General features: G+C 35.6%; 1 protein-coding gene across 1 annotated transcript in view; it reads right to left on the bottom strand.

The window, feature by feature from the left end:
• LOC310922770 (guanine nucleotide-binding protein G(q) subunit alpha-like) overlaps nucleotides 1-24,296 on the bottom strand; it is a 114,000-nt gene that overhangs the window by 10,850 nt on the left and 78,854 nt on the right. The window contains exons 4-6 of the mRNA XM_083883573.1: nucleotides 14,651-14,779; nucleotides 13,571-13,700; nucleotides 1,141-1,294 (exon numbers count right to left, since the gene is read on the bottom strand). Coding sequence (XP_083739699.1) covers nucleotides 1,141-1,294; nucleotides 13,571-13,700; nucleotides 14,651-14,779 — 413 coding nt within the window. The remainder of the gene's footprint in view (nucleotides 1-1,140; nucleotides 1,295-13,570; nucleotides 13,701-14,650; nucleotides 14,780-24,296) is intronic.

Below are 24,296 nucleotides of genomic sequence, written 5' to 3' on the forward strand. Positions count from 1 at the left end.
ACTAAGTTTTGAATTCTGTCTTTTTTCTGGACAGCATTTTACACAGGCTTTGTCAACATTTGAGAGGAGGTAACAGAGCAGACCATAGGGTCTAGTCATCTTTGGGATGTTGTCTAGGCAACTTGTTACACAAAGTAAATTCAAAAGAACCAGCATATTTCTATTCAACTGCCAATTCTCTTCTGTACATTACTATGAAACTAAATTTACACTGACTCATAAATAATATGATCTTATCTTGCAGACTTTTTACCCTTCTCTTCCTCTTTAACAGAAAAGAAAAAGTACATTTTCCCCATTATTACTTTCCATATTTGAACATGAGAGTTTTAGTCTTTTTCTCAGCTTCCCAATCAGCTATTCCTTCGTGATGGGACAAAACCGATTTTCTTTTTAAAACATAGGAACATTTAGTTCTTTAGACCTCCTATTATATGAGTTTCACTTTTCTCTGTTGCCAAGGCCTTCTCCACTCAGTTATCTCAAAATACTTAGCTTTTCCGCTCATGAGAACTTCCTGAAAATACAGCTTTAATAGAAACACTTATACAGCCCACAATTGGTTTTTTTTATGGACAAACACATTAACTTCACATAATTAATGTAAAATTAAAACACAAATTAAAAAGGTACAATAACAGAGTGCAAGGGATGGTTGCTTGTTTCTCTGAGTTTTACAGAGCGCTTGTAACACTTCCCCTTAGGTATTCAATCTTATATAAACGCCAACCTCAAACCACCAAAAATATAGATAACTATATGTACAATTGAGGAATTTCTATTTTTTTTTAACTCTTGTATTTCAATTTAAACCCTCACCCTAACTTATGAAAAATGACAGAACATCATACAATGCTAATATGACAATACTCATCTAAAAGTCAACAATTTCCCAGTAAAGTTTCTGCTAACCTACCCACAAGTCATTACAGTATAAAATAAAATCTTAACTGTCTAAAAATTCCACAAAAATTCAATCACATTTGATTACTTAAAATTTGATTAAGAAATTTTACAATTTTTTAGTATTTTTTTTAAGGAATATACCAAAAAATCTAGCTGTCTAGCATTTGGACAAGGCTAGCACAATTTGCAAGTACTACAGTGCAAACAGAGCATAAGCTCTGATGTCATACTTACCATCATACTCTGGAAAATAATCAACTAGATGGGAATACATGATTTTCTCTTCTAGTAGATCTTTTTTATTTAAGAACAGAATAACTGAAGAGTTCTGGAACCATGGATATGTGATAATTGTCCTAAAGAGTGCTTTGCTTTCTTCCATTCGATTCTGGAATCAAAAAGAGAGCAGAATTTTAGTGATAATGAGATTTTTATTTTTTTTAAAATAAATCCATGCATTTTCACTCCATTTGGCAAAAGGATCTATTCCTCATTTTGTGCTTTCCTACCAATATATAAGATTGAATTAATTAATTAAAATTAATAACCAGCAGTATATTAAATATTCAGGCATTTTCATTTTGCAAATTCAGCTAGTTAAGCATAAATATTCTTTAAAACAATAGTCATGAGAACATTAAAGTTGTAACAAGTACATTTGTGAAGTCTGAATATGCACAGTTACAATCAGCCAACACACTGGTAGTTATTGAAATGCAAGTGATTCATGGCAGAGACACATACAACACCACAAGACAACCAATTCAAGGTTTAAGAACATTATTTATTTTACACGCCTTTCCCAAATTTTGAACATAGAGTTCAGCAATTCTTAGAAATCAGCTTAAAATAATTCCAAGTAAATTTAAAACCTGAGAATATTCTGTCTACATCAAAGGTTTATGACATAGAATTTTAAAAATTTGTAAATTGTTTCTAGCCTTGTTGCCAGATGAAGAATTGTTTGCACCTGGTTGACTAATACAATGCTTACTGTTCAAAACCCACTAGCCTATGGAACAACCAACACTTATTCTGTAGGAAATAAAACTGGATAGCAATCAGCCAGCCCAGTTATACTAACTTTTACCAGTTCACCAGACAGTCAGGTATGACTTTAGGGTTGCTGATCACCAGGTACCACCAAAGAGACCACCAGGACAAAAGAATGCATATGCAGATGGGAGAGACCACATGTGAAGGATTTTGGGGAAATGATTATCATATGTAAGTTTATTTTGGGCCAATCAATGAATATGTATGTAAAATACAGTATGTATATAAACAGAAAATGTCCTGCAGTCAGCATGCACAGTATTTGGAGGAGCTACCTCCCCATGTATCTGGCCGAATAAAGAATGCCTGCTTCTCTAATTCTACACTGGGCTAAGGAGTTGTATTTTTACCGATTTTGGTAACAAGCTCATTGGATTAACGTTTAACTCCTTAGCTGCTCCTGAAGCCACTTTGCATTATAGCTGAAATACCAGCAAAGCCTACAGTTATTTCTATTTACAACACTCTTTTGTCATTCTGGAATAACGTTACAATTCAATTAGTTCTAAACTGTTAGGCTGATGTGACGTGGTTAATACAGAGCCAGAGAAAACATGGTTGGAAACACAGGAACTAACTCACTCCTTTTATTATTATTACTATTATTTAAAGCTGTAGCACCCCGAAATAGACTGTTTCACAACCAAATGGGGCTCCAGAGTACAACAAGAACATGAATCCTGCACATTCTGCTGTTGCTGAGCCATACAACAATCTGTCAGATAACTCAAGACAGTTTTGCTGTAAGTGTATATTTACTTCCATTAACTTGCATTTTAGAGTGGTCAACATAAATGGTAACTTTTAAAAACTCAAACCAAATATTTAAAAAAACAAAAACAAAAACACCAAAAACCCCTAGTAAACTAATTCAATTTTTTAGTAAAAGTTGGTGATTTAGTCTGTTAAACTTTATTGCATGTTGCCGTGGTGCATGAAAATAAATAGATGAATTTATATACTGAGAAACTAATGTAGCGTAATAAAACATTTGCTTTCATGCAATCAGATCTCATGACTCATTGAATTCAACAGCGCCAGGATTTCACTCTGAAAGGAAAGAAACACTAATGTCAACACAGCTGAGCATAAAGCCTAACTCCTTAGACTAATTGTTAGTAAGAGAGTATTTTCTTCTCAACATACTATATTCTTCTCTTAACAAGACCCTAAGAAAAGGCAATGGGAACTACATAATGTAGTTATATCTGTTATATGGTCCACCTCAAAAAGTTCAGCTCCATGGCACACCTGCAACTCCAGAAATACTTGTTGGCAAGTATTAGTGTCTTCTTCACTAGACTAAACAACCTCAGGTCTTTCACACTGCCTTCAAAGACACTGGCTCTAGGCCCTTCATGCTTTAACCAACAGATCAAGGTGACCATGAAATTGTATTTATAAACCCTTTGCAAATTATTTCAAAGGGAAATCAAAGTGAACTGACATTTTGATATGCTGTCATTTAGATGTGTAGTCTGCAGATGTTTTGTAGGAATTGAAAGATGGCCTAGAGATTTTAAAGTAAATTTTATCTGCCTGTATAAAGAAATACAGGTCCTCAGTTTGCCATAACCAATTAAAAAGCCATAATGGTTTCATTATTTTATTTTACTATGATTGATTGATTAAGAAAAAATATGAAGTGATTAATTAAAATGATTAATCTCTGCTTAACTTTCTGCTGTCTTTCATCTCTGTTTATTGAACTAAGGGCAATTCAACTTTTATGGATGTCACAGCAGATGAAAACAATTTTTATGCCAAAGTATTTAATGCCAATTTTAATTCCTCCAACAATACTGCTTATTATCTTCTAAAATTTGTCTTAAACTAGTTTTCTGTTTTTAAAGATTGCTCACTTCTTTGCATGCTCGCTCTTTTGCTTTATTAAATATATGTGCCATTTTTAATCAGTTTAATTACTCACAAGACAATATGGTTGAACTACTGTTCTGAAAAAACAGGATGCACTATCTCTTCTGTAAAAGATAGTTTCATGTTACAGGATTTTTACCAGAAGTAGGGATAGGATTACAAGGAGTATAGGAAGACTAGCATCGAGGATCTGACCTTCTGTCAGATGTAACAGGAAGATCTATCTCACCAAGCTGTTTCCAGAAAAATATTTCGGCTTCAACAAAAAATGCTGCAGATGGAAACCTGAATTCATAACATACAGAAATGCGCAGCTGGATCTGGCTCAAGACTTTCTCAGTAGCTGACACCCAATGTCAGCAGTGAAGCCTACCTTCAACAGCAACCCCTGTTCAACAGCAGCAATAGCTCATCATTGCCTCCCTGGCTTGGCATGTGGAAAATGAGCAGCAGGATTACTTTTTTCACCACCCCTAAAGATCTGCTGGCCTGGGCAACTTCCCTTGGTCAGCTTTTGTCTGCAGTCAATCCCAAAGTGCATGAAAACATATTGGTATCACCAGCTGTTCCTCTATTTTTCTTGTTAGGTTGTACAGATGCCAGTGTAAAATTCTCCATCTTCCATATAACCTGACAGAGTTGCTCGTCCAATGTAAAAATATAATTATGAAACAGAGTAAGAAATACAGCAGACATACTCCAATAGTGAACTTGTTAACTATAAACAGGTTACATAATCTTGGACAAAGTTATCCTAATACTTCAACAGATATCAAGAAAAAACACTGTACTTACTAATGAATCACATGACTGTTCAGTTTTATAAATAGAAATATGTTTTTAGAAAACAAAAATAAAATGGGATTTCTTACTATCTTGTACCTCTTATATAAAAGATTTTATGCTGGAAAGTTTTTCCCTAACTGTCAACCATTAACACAAATACAACCAGAAGTATGAACTATGTTTTCTCACATTTTTAGCCACATGCAAACTTACTCTTCATTAAGTTTTAATGGATTAAAAAGGAATATACTTCCTTCCAATTTTATTTCTGTATGTACATTTTCAATTTTCCTATTAAAATTATGGGTTTCTAGTTTGATTGTCAATACTGAAATCCTCTTTGCCACCTGCTGCTCTGAAAAAATGCAATTACTCCTGCAATTAGAGAAGTAACAAAACTGGGATAATTTATAAACACTCAGCTGTCAGATCCTGAAGAATATCTGAAGAGTGCTAAAACAGCATTTAAGAGCTGTATCAGCTGCTACCCAGTGAAGGGAAAGCAGCCTTTCCCAGCTAATAAGCAGCACTTTGACAGAAAACACTTAGTAAAATAATAATCTGAAACAACAGAAAAGCACTAGTGGAGTTTCACCCATTACTGTCCTAATGATTATCTAGAGTGGCATCTAGTGGGTGTACTGTAACTCACATACTAAATGAAAAACAAAGTAATTACTTTTCTCTTTAAAAAATTGTTAAAAATTTAAGCAGTGTCTTTAAAAAAAAATCAGAATTTCAGAGATTCTGAGAACTACGTTTTGTTGGAATGCAGTGAGAGAGAAGGTGGCAAGGAGATAAACAAACAAGCATTTTTTTGTGAACAACTTGTTCTGTGTACATAACCCAGCTGTATGCTGGCAAAAATGGCTATTTGAGTCAGAGGGCAGTCAAGAGATGGTAACTGTAGAAAATGAGATACTGACGCAAGAGAGCTTCAGAAAACACAGAGGTTAATATTTCAGAAGGTTAGTGTCACTGTAATGGACTCTATTATTTTGGTTGACAAAAACTCTTCATTATGAATTTTTTTTTATGTACAACTCTATATTAACTTAGAATGTCTCCATTATCCAAGAGTTCCAGTCATAATTTTCATAGAAGCAATGTCAAGCTGTACAGAAAGACCTACAGTGTATTTCTTGGCTAAAAACGTAATAAAGCTGCTACACAAAAGCTGGGAAAGAGTAGAGGAAATGAGAGGTAAGTGCAGAGTCCTCCACTATGTAAGAAAGTAAATACAGTATCAAAACTGGAAGTGCTTCGCATTTTTGCCACCAGTATGAAGTATAATCTTGCACCTCTACTGCTGTAACTAGTCATCTAAGTAAAAACTGCAATGGCTGTATAAATATTTTGATGAGTAACACAAATGCAGTCAGAGGCCATTTCAAACAGAGCTCAGGAATAATTCCTTTATTTTGTTCACTGTCTTCAATCTTTCCATAAACTAGCCTGAAAACAACAGCTTCTGGTAGAGGATTGGGAAGACATCTCTGCAGGTAAGAACTGTTATTTTTAAATCACCTGGAAGAAGAACTGTCAGTTCTCCAACAAACTAAATTTGCAACATTGCACTTGAAAATACATGGCAATCTTATGCATCCAGTAGAGACACAGAGGAAGCAAGTGACAGCTGAAATCCATCAAAACAACATGTTCAACAACCATCAAAAACACTGTCCAAACCAAAAATGGTCTATAGAGTAGTCATAAAACATGATTCAAGTACTGCTGTCAAGTATTTTTCAAATGCTGAAATGGCTCTTAAATTATTTTTCATGATAAAATATGAATGCTAGAATTGACTATTTTTTAAATACCTACATTTGAGAAAAATGAGTGAAAATATTTTAAAATCAAATTATCCTTGACAGAAGCTCTTTCTGGACAGATCTGACACCAGTTATTGAGAGGGGAGGAGGGAATAAAAGTCACTTTTTTCCCAGTAGCAACATTTACAAACAGCATTTCTAGCAGCCTCTCTATGATCATCCAACCCACCATTTCCATTATATTTCCATTATGAACCATCCACTTCAACAAAAGAGAAAGGCTCTGACTCTTCCTAATGCAAATCTTTCCCAGCACTGATAGTTTACATTCAAAAAGTTTTTTATCCACAAGCCAAAAATAAATATGCATTTGTGTGGACAGGTATGAACAGATACAACATATCTGCAATGAGTTTGGCAAAGGTAGTTAATGTTCTATTTTCTCAAGTTTCCAAATAAACAATCAGTTCTGGAGATTTCATTTCCCATGGGAAAAAAATAATTAAATAAATAAGTATGAAGACCATTTGAGGCTTTTATTTTTAACTGGGAGTTTGTATTATGCCTCTGCCATATGCTCAATTGTTCTGGATTGTTGGCTGTTGATGAAAAAACCAGCCAACCAAAGCATTACATTTATTTATGATGTAGAAAGACAGAAGTCCTCTGATCTCAGAATTGTTTTCTTTCAGCCTTCATGTTAAGCCATGTATGACTAGCCAGTGAATAAGGAACATAGTGCTGGAAGAGAAGTAGAAGCATGCCCAGATGAGAACAGCATGAGACTTCTAATGAAAAAATGAAATATATTGTTCAGATAATTGCCTCTTTGAAGAGTAAACATACTCTCAACTGCGCAGCCTCATGCCATTTCTTATTTTTGCCCACATCAAAATAGTGTGACTGCAACACTGTACCAATTTGTCACCTGTTAATGTATTACACAAATGAACACTACACAAGTTCCATCTAGGCTCATCTGTTTTGCAGATGTACTTTTGTTCAGATTCAAAATGTAAGCATGTGTGCCTGCATCTCCACACCTGTATAAACACAAATGAGCTAGCAGTAAAAATACCTATCCTGGGTTTCACGCAATTACTTTAATGTAATTTTAATAGATTAGATTTTAACCAGAATATTTTTTAACAAACCAAGCAACATCAATCCTTTCTCCATGGCGCAATCTACAAATGACAGAATTTTCCATCCATCAAAAGAACAGTGACTTTATTCAGCTACTTGAAGCACAAAAAACCACTCTTTTGCAGAAAACCACTCTATAAAGTTTGTTCAGTTTCAATGTCTAGTTGTGGCTGAGATGCTGAAGTCCTAATTTTCTTAATATCCTGTTCTGCCTTCATCTCATAAAATTGCAAGATAGTTCTTCAGTGTAAATTAAGTATTGTGAAGGTAACTACATTAATGCAGATATCTACCATCAAACAAAGAAAGAGTCTTCAGGGGTATTAAAGAAGCTATGGAAAAACTTTGACATGACTACAGAGATGCTACCCAAGGAAACAAAACTCCCTTCCTTCCACATCTCATACATTTTTCCTATAATCTAAAAAGAAATTACACTGGAGTGGATCTTTTCATTGAAGTCACCAGGTACAACTCCTTGCTCCCAGCAGGAAAAACTTTGTAATCGTATCATTTTACTCATGGCTGTGTTCAGTCAAGCTTTGAACATCTCTCTTCAGGATGGAGATCCTACCTCTCTAAACAAACAATTCTGCTTTCAGCCCTCGTGATATAGGAACACCAAGTCAAAAACAGTTTACTGATGGCCACTGTATTTACAGACTATTAAGTCACTTTAATGATCCCCTGCTGGTAATGTTTTGGACAAAACATTTTTAAGAGCAACTTTCTTCCTGGGGTATTTAGCTCCATGCTGCTTCCATAAGAGACTCAGTCAAATGGGTCCCTTCTTCCTTTCATCTATTGTGTTCCAGAGATATAGATGTTCTACGTTGTCTGAGACCCCTTGAATTCCTGAAAGAGATGTGCAACGGCTATTGGAAATGTTGCTTGAGCCATCTTCATATCTACTGGCTCTGTTCACATCTCAAATTACAAAACTATGCCTTCCTACTGCTACTGCCATGTAAACATCTGGTACTGGTAAAAGAACTTGCTATTCTACATTTCAGAAACCTGGAAGACTTGATGGGGGATCACAGCTGCATTTTCTAAGTAACAGCCATTGCTTTAGAAGTCTGTAAATTCAGGATAAAAAGTTGTAAGACAAGTGGATGCTGAACACAGAATGAGAGATCGTAAGATACAGCAGCAGAATTCTCAACCAGTGCCAGCAGCAGTCATCACATGTCTGGCTGCTACACCACTGTATGTCACATCACAGTGCAATGGAGCAGGCCTGGACAAGTTCCTGAGGAATCCTGCAGTTCAAAATGAAGAGAATTGCACCTCATGCAAAAATCTATGTTAGAATATTTTGAAAGGGACCGATCAAGACTGGAACAAAAAAACATTCAATCTGGTTATCATACCAGGTTAGATGAAGCAGATCCTTAAAGAAGACAAACCATACTGTAAGGAAGTGAAAGCCAATGGACAAAAAATAGAGAAATTATCTTTATGGCATAGTTTTTTTTAATGTCCATTGAGCAATACAGCATTTGCCAAGCTCTCAGGAGAGACAGATCCTGGGAAACACCTTAAAACATGTGAAAGGAGAACAGGCAGGAAGTAATGGCAGTATAAGACAAGAGTTTGAAGGCACAGAATCACAGAACGGTTTAGGTTGGAAAAGACCTATAGGATAATGTGTCTAGAATTTCTTAAGCCAAAAAAAATCCAAATTTTCCTATTATTTTAAAATCTCAGAATTCTTAAGCCTGCTTCATACATTACAATCCTTTTCCACAACAACTGTAATCAACCTGTAAATCAAACCTGTAAATACATGGATTATAAGCAGATGGTACTTTTATTAAAACTTTAATGAAAAATGAGTGACAGTTTGATGATAAAAGGGAAGGGGAGGTGCTCCAGTTTTAAGATAAATTCCATGGCATTATAATGTAAAGTTACCAATTTGGGCTGCAGCTAAAACAAACATAATTTCTTAAGACATAGTATAGACCTTAAAAAGTGCTTTAAAACAAATGGTGTTTTTTAAAAGGTACAGTACTCTACGTAAGAACAATCTCCTCTTACCAAGGAGGTTCACAATTTACCTCCAATCTTGTAAGAATTTCACATTTACAATTTAACCAAAATGTATTATCTCTGATGAGAATAATCTGAACTGGCATTTTCTCCCAAAATATTTTGTGCAAAGTTAAGAATACTCATAATGATTTACATATAAAAATCATCTTTTATCAATGCATACTTCATGCTGTCCAATGCCCCTGTTGCTCTGCAGCCTCTGAAAATATCTCAGGAAAGACAGCATCTACTTTTTGATAGTTTAGAAAATTTCTAATTTTCACTTAGCCTATCACTTAATTAATTTAGTTGAACTGAGGAAATTGTGTTCTCTCTTTTCTGGTTTTGCTCTAAGAACCCTAGAAATATAAAAACATATATATATAACCACCACGGAGCTATACAAACTATTTGAAATCTTAAGTACCTTAAGACTTCTAGTGCACTAATAAATATGTACAACCTTCAATAAACACTGTTCTCTATTTTGCTGTTTCTAAGTACTTAACTAGCTGTGCAAAGATAATGAAAACCAGTTTTTTAAGGAGCTCTATTTTACAGATATACTGTCATGTCTCCAGTTCTTCCTTAAATGCAAGTGTGGTTATGGTTCTCTTACAAAGCTGGAACTCATTTTTCTAATTATTGCAGTGAGACGCTGAGATTTAATATGTTGAAAGGAGCTATTCTATTATATATTCATATGCAGCATATCCTGAAAATCTAGAAAAAAGTACTTTATTTAAAAAAAGTAAATTGATTTTAAACATAAGAAAAAGTTCTAAACTGTGCCATTTGATAAAACTGCCAATTTCTCCAAATTTGCTGGCATAATTCAGAGACAGAGCATGACCCTCAAGACATAATATATCATAAATCCATTTAAAAGAGAGATGATTTCTTCATTTTTCATCTCATCTCTAATCCTACTGAGGTTTCTGAAAAACTGAAATGGTCAAACATCTAATTTAATTTACAACATGTTGTCCTTTGTCACATCACATCAGACTGATGGAATATTTACTTAATTTACAGTACTATTAACGTAATTAGCGTATTATGTTCTCCGTTTCAAATTTTGTCCTCATTTTCCTAGACAGACTTTCTGTTTTATTAAGGGCAGAATTTGGAACAGTTAGCTATCTCTCCTTTGTGTTTGTTAGAAGAAAAGTATTTCATGACTGTACATCAACTGAAATTTTTGCAGGATTGGTAAAATATACCATTGTTCCTGGCTCTTCCTGTTTTATACTTATGCACTAAAATCAAGTTACGTACAATCTACACATACACCTAAGAGATGCTATTTGAGTCTGAGTATCTCCTGTTAGAGAAATCACAGCTAAAATACAGTTGGACAGCCAGGCAACTTATTTTCAGAACTGAAGCTCCCAACTCCTCAGATATTTGTCATGGAAGTGCAATTTCATGGCTGTGTCATTTAGAAGTTATCCTGCACATGTCTCTGAATAACAGGCAGTCTAAACTTTTGTGTTATTTTCTATCTATGTCTATGTATGTCCCTTATATAAGAGTTATATTCCTGAGAACTTTTAATTCTTAACTCCTTCAAGGGCATAAAAATACAAACAGTTCCCAGCTCCACATATATCCAGCAAGAGACACTAACACAGACTCCCAACTAACTGTAACCTCATCCGATTTATAATCCAAATGTATTTCTGTCGAATAAGGTAAACAAGGAAAGAAACACATTTACAACTGACCATCCATCAGGCACTACATTTTAAAATAAGAATCAAGAGTCTTTATTTCCTAATGAAGAAGGTCATATAAGTACCACCACCCCTCATAAAGAAAACAGAACTTCTTGAAGAATTTTTTTACTCATGAAAATGAGTAAATGATTAATGAAATGTAAAGAAAAACTGTATTAACTAAAAAGGAAGACACAAATGATTAAACACTACACTTTTCTTTGTAAAAATGTACTACAGGAAATGAGACTTCAGGCAATATTCAGTGGACTAATTAGAAAAAAAGAAAGTAGGCCACCTTACAAAAATCATAGTTTAATCAGGCCATGAAAGCAATGAGAAGGAAATAGCAGAACACTGTAAATTGTCAAGTCAGATATTTTAATTTCAGTGTGAGACACACAGACCAAAGAATTATTAGATCCTATCCTAGTATCACACTGATGGCATACATTTTAAAAAAGTAGAGCATTCACACACACTCCCTCCACTCTGGTGCTAAAATTTCAATACTGTTCCACAATTTAAAGCTAAGTGTCAAAAGTATCTCTTGGCTGGTTACCAAAGTCTTCATGTTAAATCACTGTCCTCTTTCCTGAGCTTGCCAGACCTCAGTGAAGAACAAAAATATCATTTCATGTTGAATTTCTTAATTCAAGGTGTCAACAAACACATTTAAAGCCATATTTCTGCCACATCCACATTCAGACGAACTATGCTTTATTTTATGTGGAATAAATAAACAGAGTTTTCCATCAATTCTGGGACTGCAATGTTTAGAGATACAGGGGAGAGAAAAAGAAGGGAAGAAGGCAGTGTCCTGGCATACCAACAAAATCTAGACAGATAGGCTACAAGTTTCCTGAAAGCAAAAACTTAAGCTGCCTATATTGGTGCTCAGGTGTCTGGATTCTTTCCAGAGTTAAAGAGTAACACAAGCCTAAGTGTGCTGGAAAGCCTACTAGGCTATGTACGTATTACTGGAAAACAAAAACTGGTTTGAAATAAAGTCAGGAATATATTTAAAACTAAAAGTCAAAAATGTTCAAAAGCTTTCCTCTGTTGTTAAAAAGAAACATAAAGAGTTCAGTAGTGAGATATAAAAACCACCTGCAAGAAGGTTTTGACCTCCATGAAGCTTATTTTGGATAGTTAGAATGGTATTTGAAAATGACCCTAACTAATTTTTCTCTATGCAATTTCCAATAAATTTTGCTTTGATTTGTATAATTAAAATACTTAGTATTTGTGTATTGACTCTGTGGCTAAAAAAGAATAACCCAAACAGAAAAAGAACCAGACATTTCCAGTTTGACTTGAAACAAACCAAATCTGAAGGATTTCTGCTTTTTAACTATATGTGTCTAGCTTCCAAAATTACAGGAGATGAAGATGGTGCAGACCACATCACAATTTCTGGAAATTCAGCTTTGACTGACACAGATAATTATACAATTAACATAATAACAGACTACAAACACAGAAGTTTCCAGAGCTCCAAGGCTTTTTAAAAAAATTAATCCTAAAAGAAAGTTGCAACATACAAAATGTGATTGTCCAGGGACACCTGTTTTACTTTATGGCAACCACTGTCTTAAGCAATGCAACTTGTAGGCAGCCATGAAGAAGATATTGTCAAATGTTCTCCTTATCTAGCTTTTTTGAAGTATGTGCTGAAATATTTGCACAGGACAGTGCTAATGAGTGAAATTCATAAAAGTCTGATGAGGAACTTAAAAGAGCCCTCAAGAGAAACAAAGCACGCTCAACATCAAAAGATCATCCTTATTCTTCATTCAAAACTGCATTCAAAATAATGGATAGTGTACTTTGAACCTTCAGCCCACTCACTTGCTTACTTCTCTTGGTTTCTTTGAAATAAAAATACAATATACAGCCTGGGCTATAAGTCAAAGGAATGGAGTTTACTACCCTAGGGTCTGTTCCTTAGGAATCTATAAATTTTGTCTTCATTTACACCACCTATTATTGTGCCTTTGCTCGTAACAGTAACAGAAAAATATATCTCTGTATTCAACTATATTCCTCTTCAACACAAAATAGAGACTTTGAATCCTTCATGGAGTGGATCAGCTTAGCCCTACTTGAAGACTGAACCCTTCCTCCTCTTTGACTCCTAAAGTGCTTTGCACTCCCTTGTGCACTAGCTGTGCATGATTGCTTGTAGATGCATTTAGAAAACACCTGGGAATGGACCTGTAAAATGATTTTTTTTTTAACTCATGGATTTTGTTGACAATTGCTTACCTCATTATCTGACTCCACAAGCACTTGATCATATTCACTAAGTGCTACAAGGAACATGATAGATGTGACATTTTCAAAGCAATGTATCCATTTTCTTCTTTCTGATCGCTGGCCTCCTACATCCACCATTCTGCAAAATTACCAACCACATCAACTCTATGAATACCTTAACAGATAAACAGCCAACCATAAACACAACAAAACTCAAGGAGATTTAGTTAAAAACACAATTTGGTTTGGCTTTCTTAATGACTTTTTTCCACTGATATTTAATAAAATCTGTTGTAAGCAGACAGTTAATCATGTTTGCTTTAAGTCTGATGAGTCTTCTGTATTTGAACTACTGTGAGTATCAAACCCCTCAGAATTATGAGATACAAAGGTCCCATGAGCAATGAGTTGCCAATGTATGCCCCACATATTGTGCATCAGACACAAAACAGATGGTGGACCACATTTTCCTCCCACCACACATCAGAATCAAAATCTACAACTTGTTAAAGCCCCATGTTAAACATACAAATAGAAAGAAGTACGTATCCACTAAAGGTTTTGATAGCCAAAATCAAAACTCATGCTTGCTTGCAACGTATTCCCACTTCATCCTATGCCTCAGTGTAACCATGGGTGCCTAACTTGTAATTACAATTCCATAGTTATTTTTTAAACAACTGTACTTGCACTAAAGTAGGGTGATCTCTCTCTAAAAAACAACTACACAAATAGTACCTTTTTATTCCATAATTCACATGAATGACAAGAACATACAGTTGTATTTTCAGATTATTACGCACAGTGAAGCTTTGATATATATTACTGAAAAGACAAATTGCAGATTTTCTATCAGTAAAAACTACTCTCAAAAATAACAGACCTAATTGTCTTTGATCCTTCTGACATCTTTAACATGAGCGCCTAAATACATGCGAACAACTACATGAAGATAAATTGGCCAAGCTGAAGTTTAAGAAACAGAATAATTGTTTTTATGTACTTTAATCCAATATCTTTACTTGGCATTGCTAATGTAAAATAAAACAGAAGAAACAAAGCAAGTGGGTGCTAAAACTTTTTTCCTACCTGAAAATGACACTCTGTAAGTCGAATGGATATTCAATGATCCCCGTTGTTGGGACTCGAACTCTGAGTACATCCTGCTGGGTTGGCAGATAGGTGGAATCTGCTATGCGGTCCAAGTCATTAAGATAGCTATAAACAGGGAGAAACAAAAGGAATGCTAGACAGTGACACCATCATCCCACTGAGGAAAAGAGAAAAGAAAACTTGGGAAGGAAATAGACTGTGGGCTAGGGAGAAGTAAACCAGAAAAATAAAAAGCATTATCAGCAGAAAAGAGGGGACAAAATATAAAAATGTACGCCATCCTGACTTACATAGGTTCAAGCTAATTCTACAGGAAAGGCAGCATAATTATTACAGAGATTTTTTTCCCATACAACTTCGCTTAGCATTCACATTTAAATTCACCAAAGTTGTCAATTACATAATTCTAGGTAATTTAGAGACATAGTATTATACAAAGGGTGGAAAATTTAAAATTGCTTTGAATATGTAATGTATTTCTTGCTATTCAGTCTGTTATGCCTACATACATACACTTGGATAAACTTAACATGAACCTTCCAAAGAACAATGGACTGCTATAGAATAGATAGCAATCTATAACAGTCTGGTATAACTGACTGGTAATAGATCATTACCAGTTATAAAGAACACTGGTTTGAGACCCAATTAAAAAGGGAAAAGCCAACCACTGACAATTAAAATGCTCTCCAGATGTTACCAGAAGACAGCACAAACTAATTAGTGGGATTTCTGGCACCTGAAGTCCTGCATTCACACTGAAACATCTGATTAGGTTGATAAGCCTGCAGGACTTGAAACACACTCCAGCTGGCTAGCAAATAACTCAAAATTGCTATAAAATTGCTTGTAAAGGTTCTGTAACTGCAACATAGAACTACTCTGCTTATCTGGTTAATGGTGAGTTTCAACCATAAAGCACCAGTGTACTGAAGGTTTTTATTAGCTGTCACAAAAAAAACAACCTCCTGTTGTAGGATAACTTTATGACGCTTGTATCCCCAATTGTCTGTTCTGTTTGTGCTGTATATTGGGGCTGTTTAGGTCTGCTCCCTGGAGGGATCTAGGAATTGTTTTTTGCCCAAAACCAAATTTGCCCTAAATGACAACACCTCCAAAAAAAGAAGGTACTATATGTGTGTCCAGAAGCTGGACATCTCATGAAGTCACTGCACCAGGAATCTTACATTCTCCCTGTGGTAGACATGTGGCAATTGTTACGTCTCATTAGTGTTTCTAGAAATCAATAAATGAGCAGATGAGGTGGTTTTTTTTTTTGTTTTTTTTTTTTTTTTTTTTGTTTTTTTTTTTTTTTTTTTGTTTTTTTTTTTTTTTGTTTTTTTTTTTTGTCTGAAGTTTCAGAAACATTACCCTTAAAAAATACTTAACTTTCCCTTATCCTCATCCTTTATGCTAAAGTTCTGCCCACTCAGTAACTAGACTCAGGTAACTACCTTTTCATTCATTTCATCTGTAGCTGCCTACAGAGCCTACACAGTGCACAGAAAAGTCCTTATGTATCCTTATGGAGTCTTAAATTCCCTGGATTTCTTCACTTAACAGATTAAAGAGTGTTGGGCTTTCTAAGAGCTGTCCTGAAATAAGACATTCAAACCCAGAATCAAGGAATTACTGTCAAAACCAGTAGGAATATCTCACAGGAAAAAAAAACAGAAGGATGCACCAAAACCCTTAAAAAACCCCCATTTTTGACAATCATAATCAGAATCTACAGGCTAACAAAAGTAATTTAGAATATATCCTGTTTTTTGTTGTTTTTCATTAATATTTAGCCCCAACCTCTTTTTATTCTAACTTAATTTAATAAATGAATGTATTATTGTATCAATTTATTTAAATGAAAATATCCCAGCTCTTTGTTGTACAAGTTGAAGTCTTTAATCATTGCTATTTTAATGCTGTGACCATACAGCAAATTGTCAATGAAATTCTTCCTAGATAGAAAAATAAAAAAGGTTTTTCTGGTTTTTGGTGGGGTTTTTTGTGTGTGTTTTGTTTGTTTGTTTGTTCTTCTGTTTGTTTGGAGTTTCTTCACATTTTATTTTAACATTTTATTTTAACCTCTGCTGAAATTCTTAACTTGTGCTGGAATTCAGATTTAAATCAAGATTTGCACTGTTGCTCTGAAGCAAAGGATAGTCATTTTCTGCTACTGACAGTTCTGCAGACACTTACACTTCCTGTTACCCCATAAAGATATGTGACTTTTTGTTCTATCAACTTCAGGAGGATTAAACATGTTCCTGAAAGTCAAACTGAAAGCCCCGCCAGCAACTGCAACACAAAGTTGCCTTCAAGATATTCTAAAATCACTAAAAATGCTGCAAGTCTCTTTTAAAATTTACATAACCTCTTAAATAAAGTAAGAATTTTTTAAAATCCCTCTATTTTCTTTAAATAAGAACATCTATCATTGGGATTGACATCAGGGTCCTTCCATTTTATGCACTGTTTTATATCATTGTCTGAAAACTTTTGATATATGACAGAAATAAAATGCCTCTTTTCACGCAGGTGCAATCTTCCTAAAATACCAATGAGAGCAAATTAACACACATAATCTCAATACATTATTGTAACTTATTAATTGCAAAACACTGCATCTCTACATCCACAGTACATACAAAACCTAAGGCATTTTCTCTTTATGAAGCACAATAATGGATTTTTGCATTGCATTAGGAAGGGTGGGGTAACAGCCTGATTATTCTGAACAACTGGTTGTTGAGCTAAGTCACTATTTCAAAATGTTGGAAGGGGATATGTAAGTGAATGCAGCTGACTACATAAAAAGAAAAGACATCTGGAATACAATTAATATTAAAAGACATACTAGCAGCACACACCTTTTTTACATACTACTATTCTAACTGTCCCTGCAAGACTGAAAATGTATTATTTGTCTTACCACGGTTTATTTACTGTCACAATAAAGACTTACACTTTCAGATCTTTCTTGTACCAAGATAGTTAGATATTTGACTTTTTTTTTACCCTCATGAAAGCTGGGGTTTAAAGAAATTCCCTGATCAGCAGGGAAGTGCAGCATTGCACACATAAGCTTTAAACACCCTAAAGCCTATTCAACTAGTAATGTATTTATTTTTAAATTACTGTATCAGGCAGCAACTTTAATTTAAAATATCAATTGTCTTCTGCTTTGAACTCTATTGCCTCCAGACCATCCTAGCTGTTCCTCTGGCCATCTCTAGCTGCCAGCTCTTTCACTTGTGCAATAGCTTGATAACACATTTCTGTCAAAAATATTTGAAATAGTGAAGAAACACTACTGAAATTGTTCTGATTACAGTTTATTTGATGGATATGTCCTGGGACGTGGCAAGCCCATAAACTCCAGCAGGAAAGCAGGGTGGAATTAGTGCCTCCACTGGCTTATCTGCAACCAGAAGAGAACTTGTGAAGCCACAGCTATGTGAAGTGTGCTGGGTTTGTGAACTCAGACGGATGAGAAGTAAATGAAAATGAAGATTCTGATGGGCTTTTGTATGTACCTGCTTACTAATAAACTGATTCACTGTGGCTCTAAAGCACTTAGCTAATGCATCACTAAAGTACTGACAACTATACTGCCCTTCTGGGCAAACAAATGCTACATACAAAAAAAATTTAAACACCTAGAGGTATGCAGTGTGTTTTAGGATAGGTGCCCAACTTGAAATGAATTAACCAATACTGCAATCAGTCTTACCAAGGCACTTAACTCTCCAATGTATATTACAACTGGCCACACATGCACTTTTGAAAACAAAACACAAGACTTGACATAGCTACAATCTTACACAAAAGGAGAGCAGCCAATAACTTCCCAGAGCAGGTATTTTTTCAGTTTATTAGCTTAAAATTTTAAATTCAAAGTAACAATACAGGTGTTGAAAATTGTCCTGGGTCGTAGTGTAGGATGTACACAAAGTATTTATTCTATCACCATCTTCATGAACTGTTAAAACCAAGTGGGGCAGTGCTCTAGTGTTGGGTTGTCTTCTGCTAATGGCCCATCAACACCTTGCCCATGACTCACAGGTAACTCCCTCCAGGAGTTATCTCTGTTTAATGGGCCATCAAGGACCCACTTCACAACTCAGCATCCCATTGGGAGATGCTCTGCCCAGAGGGAGGAGCCAAGCATTCCCACCTGGATATAATCTGAGATTTGGAACAGTGCAAGGAGCCCTTACCTACTGGATTCTCAGAGGACCAGAACTACCAGACCTTTCTACAGGATCACTGCTTCAGGAAGAGCACCTCACCTGGACTGCTTCCACCATCCCGATCAGGTTGTATTCTGACTCTGTCAGTGGTCCTTTGTGATATTGCATTTATTTTATTTTATTTTTGCCTTTTTACCTTTCTTCTTATTAAATTGTATTTCTGACTTGGAGCCTCTCACTCGTTTTGCTTTCAAACTACAACAAAAATACTCCGGAAGCCATCCTGAGGGCTAGTGCAACAGTGAGAAACTACCTGCATTACCACAAGAAATTCAGCTGTACAGGTAGTAGGAACTGTGCAAGACATTTAGGTCTTAGCTACACGGTACTCAAGAGTTCATTTTCACCACCTACTAAGAAATCTTGTTTCGATGAGTCACACTGTAGCTATACAGCCTCTCACCCAAACAGTACCTACTCAGCTAGGCATATAGAAAGGAAAGAAAATGGGAAAATACATGGTTCTGAGTAAATTTATAATACAGACCAAGTTTCAAGAGTTAATTATATCTGTAATTAATTATAATAAAAATGAATTTTAGTGGTTGATGAGGTAATTTTCCAGGGGGTTGCTATAGTGACAAGCAGAAGGTGCATTACTGAGGCGATGAGTATATAATGAGCTGCTGGCAGTGGACCTCCTTTGACGTCAAGACAAGCAGGCAGCATCCAGCAACATGCCTGTGATCTGCACGCTGACAGAAGCAGAGGAAGACTTTTGTTTCCAGTCACTACCAAGAGCAAAGTAATTATTTTTAATGCACTTTACATCACCTATGACAAGATCCAAGCCTGCAGTCAGCTTCAAGGAAGCTGTCAGGTTATGGAGGTACTAATAACGCCCTTGAAAGAAAGCACATATCAAAGGTACTGTCAGTCCACATTTCCAAATAAAGAGCAGGAATGGGATTATGGGAGTAGACTGACCCTCTATCTCCTACATGTACTTCCCATATAGAAATCGAGCAAGGAAGTGAGACTCCTAAGCTTAATAAACAGACCACAGTTGTTTTAAACAGTTTACCACTGTTGTTTTAAATAGTTTTTTAATAATCTTAGTATGACTCCAGTCACCATGAAGAGGTAGCTCAATGCTGAGCCTTATTTTCCAAGGGCTACATCACCTAATGAAGAGAGACCATCAAAACTTACTTGAATTTTCTTTAAGAAATTAACGTCTTAGAGCACCTTCACCCCTGGAGAGCAGAATGTCTGTGGAAACACACTGCTGAAGAGAAAGGATCTGACCATACCATAAACACTATGTTAAAAATCTCTAAATAAAACCAGTATGTTGAGATAGAAGTAATGATTGACACTGATAGAAAGGTCAGTATAAAACCAGTAAAGATAATTTGTTATCACCCAACATGTCTCTATGGGAAGAATTAGAGTACAGGGAACAGAGAGGGGATAAACCTCAAGAAATTCTACAAATTCTGTTGTTTAATACAAAAATTTGATGGTGATTTCAGTGTAACCACAGCTACAAAAGCAAGCCTTACCAGCAACATTTCACATGCAAATGCTTTCTTCAGTGCATTCAATGACAAGACGGATTTTGGTATGATAGTAACCATAAGCATCTACATCTTTTCAACCCCGAAGTTCTGAGGTATAATGCAAAAAAAGGTCTTTTCCTCAAGATTAAGATAGTTCATGGGTATGACCCTCTCCAAATGCTGTTTCATACACAGACAATGGCAGTGCAAGAGGAAATAAAGACCTAACCGAAGTCTATGACTAAGGATAATTAGGCAAGATATCTAATAAGATTTAATATACCTCTGTCTTTTGGAGCCTGGCTATTCTGAAGTGGAGTGCGGCTATACTCCACATTATTGTTGGGGTTTGGTGTGATTTTGGTGTGGGGTTGGAGTTTTCTAGCTTGTTCTGCAAAAGTTTAAGCCAGTTGATGAGGTAAACAAATCTTAACCATGTGCTGAAAAATGAAAGTCTTTTTTTTCATTGTTGATTATACAACTGGCTTGACTTTCAGCAATTATCTCATCTGGCACAGCTACGATCAAAGGCAATTCTCCATGTTACTAGTTTACATCTATCTCACACTGTGAGGCAACACCTTAAAGAGAACTAATTTAATGGTAATTAAGTGGGTAAGTCACATGGTAATGTGCATGGAAAGCAAATAACCTCTACATACCTCATGCGCTCCTGACTTTGCTACAAAGAAATCTAATAGTTGATTTTAAAACAACATCAACACCCAAGCTTTGGAGTATCCAATGGTCAGGAAAGAGAACAGAAAGTATTTCTTAAGCCTCCAATTCAAACCAATTCCCATAATGCAGGGTGTCTTTTTTAGACACTATCTCCACCTCTTCGAGTAAACATACATTGGATGTATCCTTCCAGAGTACAAGTGGTGTGTATAAGAACATCAAAAATGAAGCTAATAATGACAAAGAATGACAAAGCAGGTCAAAAAATGGAAGAAACTGAAAGTATTATGATACATAGGACATATTAGAAACAAACCTGAAACATAATTTAGAAACAATAAAGTAACAGGAAAAAGACTATGAGTAGTAAGAGAATAATTTAGAGTGCAAAATACCTCAAACATTACTCAGTCCAACACTTACCAATCACCACGTCATTACTTAGACCATAGCACAATATCCAATTATTTCAATAACTCTAAGGATGGTGAATCCACTACTTCCCTGAATAGTCTGTTTCGAATCCACTACTTCCCTGAATAGTCTGTTTCAATGCTTAACAACTCTTTCCAAGAAGAGATTATTCTTGATGCTCAGAGAAATGAACCTCAGCTGGTGCAACTTGAGGCTATGTCCTCTTGTTCTATCTCACGTTACCTGGAAAAGTGTTTGACTCCCAGCTGACTACCCCCTCCTTTCAAGCAGTTGTAGACAGTGCTAAGTTTACACCTGAGCCTCCTTTACTTCAGGCTAAAGACCCCTAGTTCCTTCAGGTGCTCCTCACAGGACTTGTGCTCCAGACCCTTCGCCAGTTCTGTTCCCCTTCTCTGGATATGCTCTGGCCCCTCAGTGTCTGAGCTGCAGTAAGGGGACCAGAACTGGGCACAGGATTTGAGTGTGGCCTCAGCATTTCTGACTGCAAGCAGAAGCTTCTGACTGAAGCATTCTTCCACACTCCTGATACAAGAAGAATCAGATGTGGCTCTGCTGACCACACTATTTCTGATCCAAGCCAGGATGCCATTTGCCTTTTTGGCTAGAAGCTGGCTCATGTTCAGCTGCTGTCAGCCAGTAATCTGAGGTCATCTTCTGCCCATCAGCTTTCCAGCTACTCTGCCCCTGCTTGTATCACTGCACTGGCCTGCTGTGACCCAAGGGCAGGACTCAGAACTCAGCCTTGCTGAAGACTGATGACAGAAAAAAGCAATATAGGCAACAGACTGAAAATACTTCTACTGTTACTACTACTACTATAAAAACACAGCGGAAAACTACTGAGAAGATGAGAGGTTCATGCAAGGGATGAATGAGGAACACATCTGATGTTAACACATACACTTACCAGACATTGGCATGTATGCTTACAAGATAGTTGGTGGACAACAAACCATTTGGTTCATACATCACATCAGAAGACAATGAGCACCAAGTGCTTGTTTCTGTCTCACTGCCTTGTGAATCCCAGTAGCAACTTTTAAGCAATTTATTTCCTTGTTTTGTGACAGGGATGTAACGCTAATAAATTTGTTTGAGTGTTTTATTAATAAACACACATACTGCATTTTTGAAACAATGTTTCTTTTATGTCTGCTGATTTTTTTTTAGTGGACTTATATACTTGGAAAAACTCTACTTGCAAGCATAAGTATACATAGAGGTTTTCCTAAAGACTCATACACAGTGATTAACAAGTCTAATTTAAAAGATTTTGCAGAAATCCATAGTATGAACTAATGAAGTCACCAAATATACAAAAACTCATGATAAAGTGCTAACATGCTGAGCTTGAGAAACAACCAGTACAATCAACTAGTACATGTACTTTTTGCAAGACAATGTACTAGGAATCTTTTTTATAGTTACTTGATTATTCCCTACTATAGTTACTACGATTATTCCCTACTATTTTTAATGCTATTCAAAAGATCCACTGTGGTGACAATTTAATTAAAAGTAGGTCAAAACTATGGTATTCAGCACAATCTGATCTGAAGTAGCATCAGATCATTATTTCCTACTTAGGAGAGTAATTCTATTTTTAGCCTCTAAGGTAGAGCGCATGAAATACATACATTTACTTGAGCTTTAAAACCAGTATCACATCTGTTGTGGAAACAAAGTTAGGACCTATAAATACAAGAAATTAGAAATAAGATGAACTCTGCTTCACTTTCTATTTAACTTTGCTACTCATTTCAGAATAGAAACAACGTGAAAATATATTGTTAGTAATATTTTTCTAAAATTTTCCTTTCACTGTTTTGCATCTTGCAATTTTTCTCTATGCAGTATTATATTCGTCTCCTGACAACCTAAAATCAAAACACAGATTATGTTTGGGGACAGTAAGAATCTAAACAATACAAGAGAGATGCCATTGTACTTTGCACCACTCCACACCAAAATATATGATGGGTTGGGAAGGTAACCAGGACAGAGAACTGCACAAGAAAAGAGAAACCCGACGCACAGGGCAAAGGAAGTCATGGCATTGTTACAGTATTGCAATGAATCTGAGGAGACTTATGTCATGCATCCATAGGCCTTCAGCTGCCTAAATTCTATCAGTAAGATCCTAGTAAGTTTGTCTTGACTATTCCCTTATAAAGTGCTGTACTAGATAAGGATGCTCAGACTACTGTGCAGATAAATGTCATTCCACACCTGTCGTGTCTATTGTCCTGCTACAACAAGCTTAATGTAAGCTTCATGGTGCATTTTCTTAAGTAAGAGGCTTCTATTCACATACACATGCCAAATGGAGATTAGTACTAGATCATTATATAATATTTTTTTCATAGCAAATACAAAAAATAATGTAGAATCCATGGAGGTTTTTGCCATGGCTTTAATAACAAACTATGCTGGGTTCTGTAGCAAAACCCATCATCTATTTCTTTGGCAGCAGATGAGAAATCTTACCTGAGCTGTATACTCTATCACTAAAAAATAATTATGATTCAGTAAACCTTCAGGCAGACATCAGATTCCAATGACAAATTTCACATTGTTGTTTAATCAGATTCCAGTCCCAAGAAACTAAAGGCATAACATTTCAGACATTTTTTAGTCACATATGCATTGTTATTATTGTTGATCAACAACAAACAATTTAACTTGAAGTGCTTTCCTGATGTTTTCCTGGCAGCCACGTTCTTTAAAGTTTAGACTTTGTTTCCATAATAGAAA

The sequence above is a fragment of the Zosterops lateralis genome (assembly GCF_965231275.1).
Source record: "Zosterops lateralis genome assembly, chromosome: Z".
NCBI lineage: Eukaryota > Metazoa > Chordata > Aves > Passeriformes > Zosteropidae > Zosterops > Zosterops lateralis.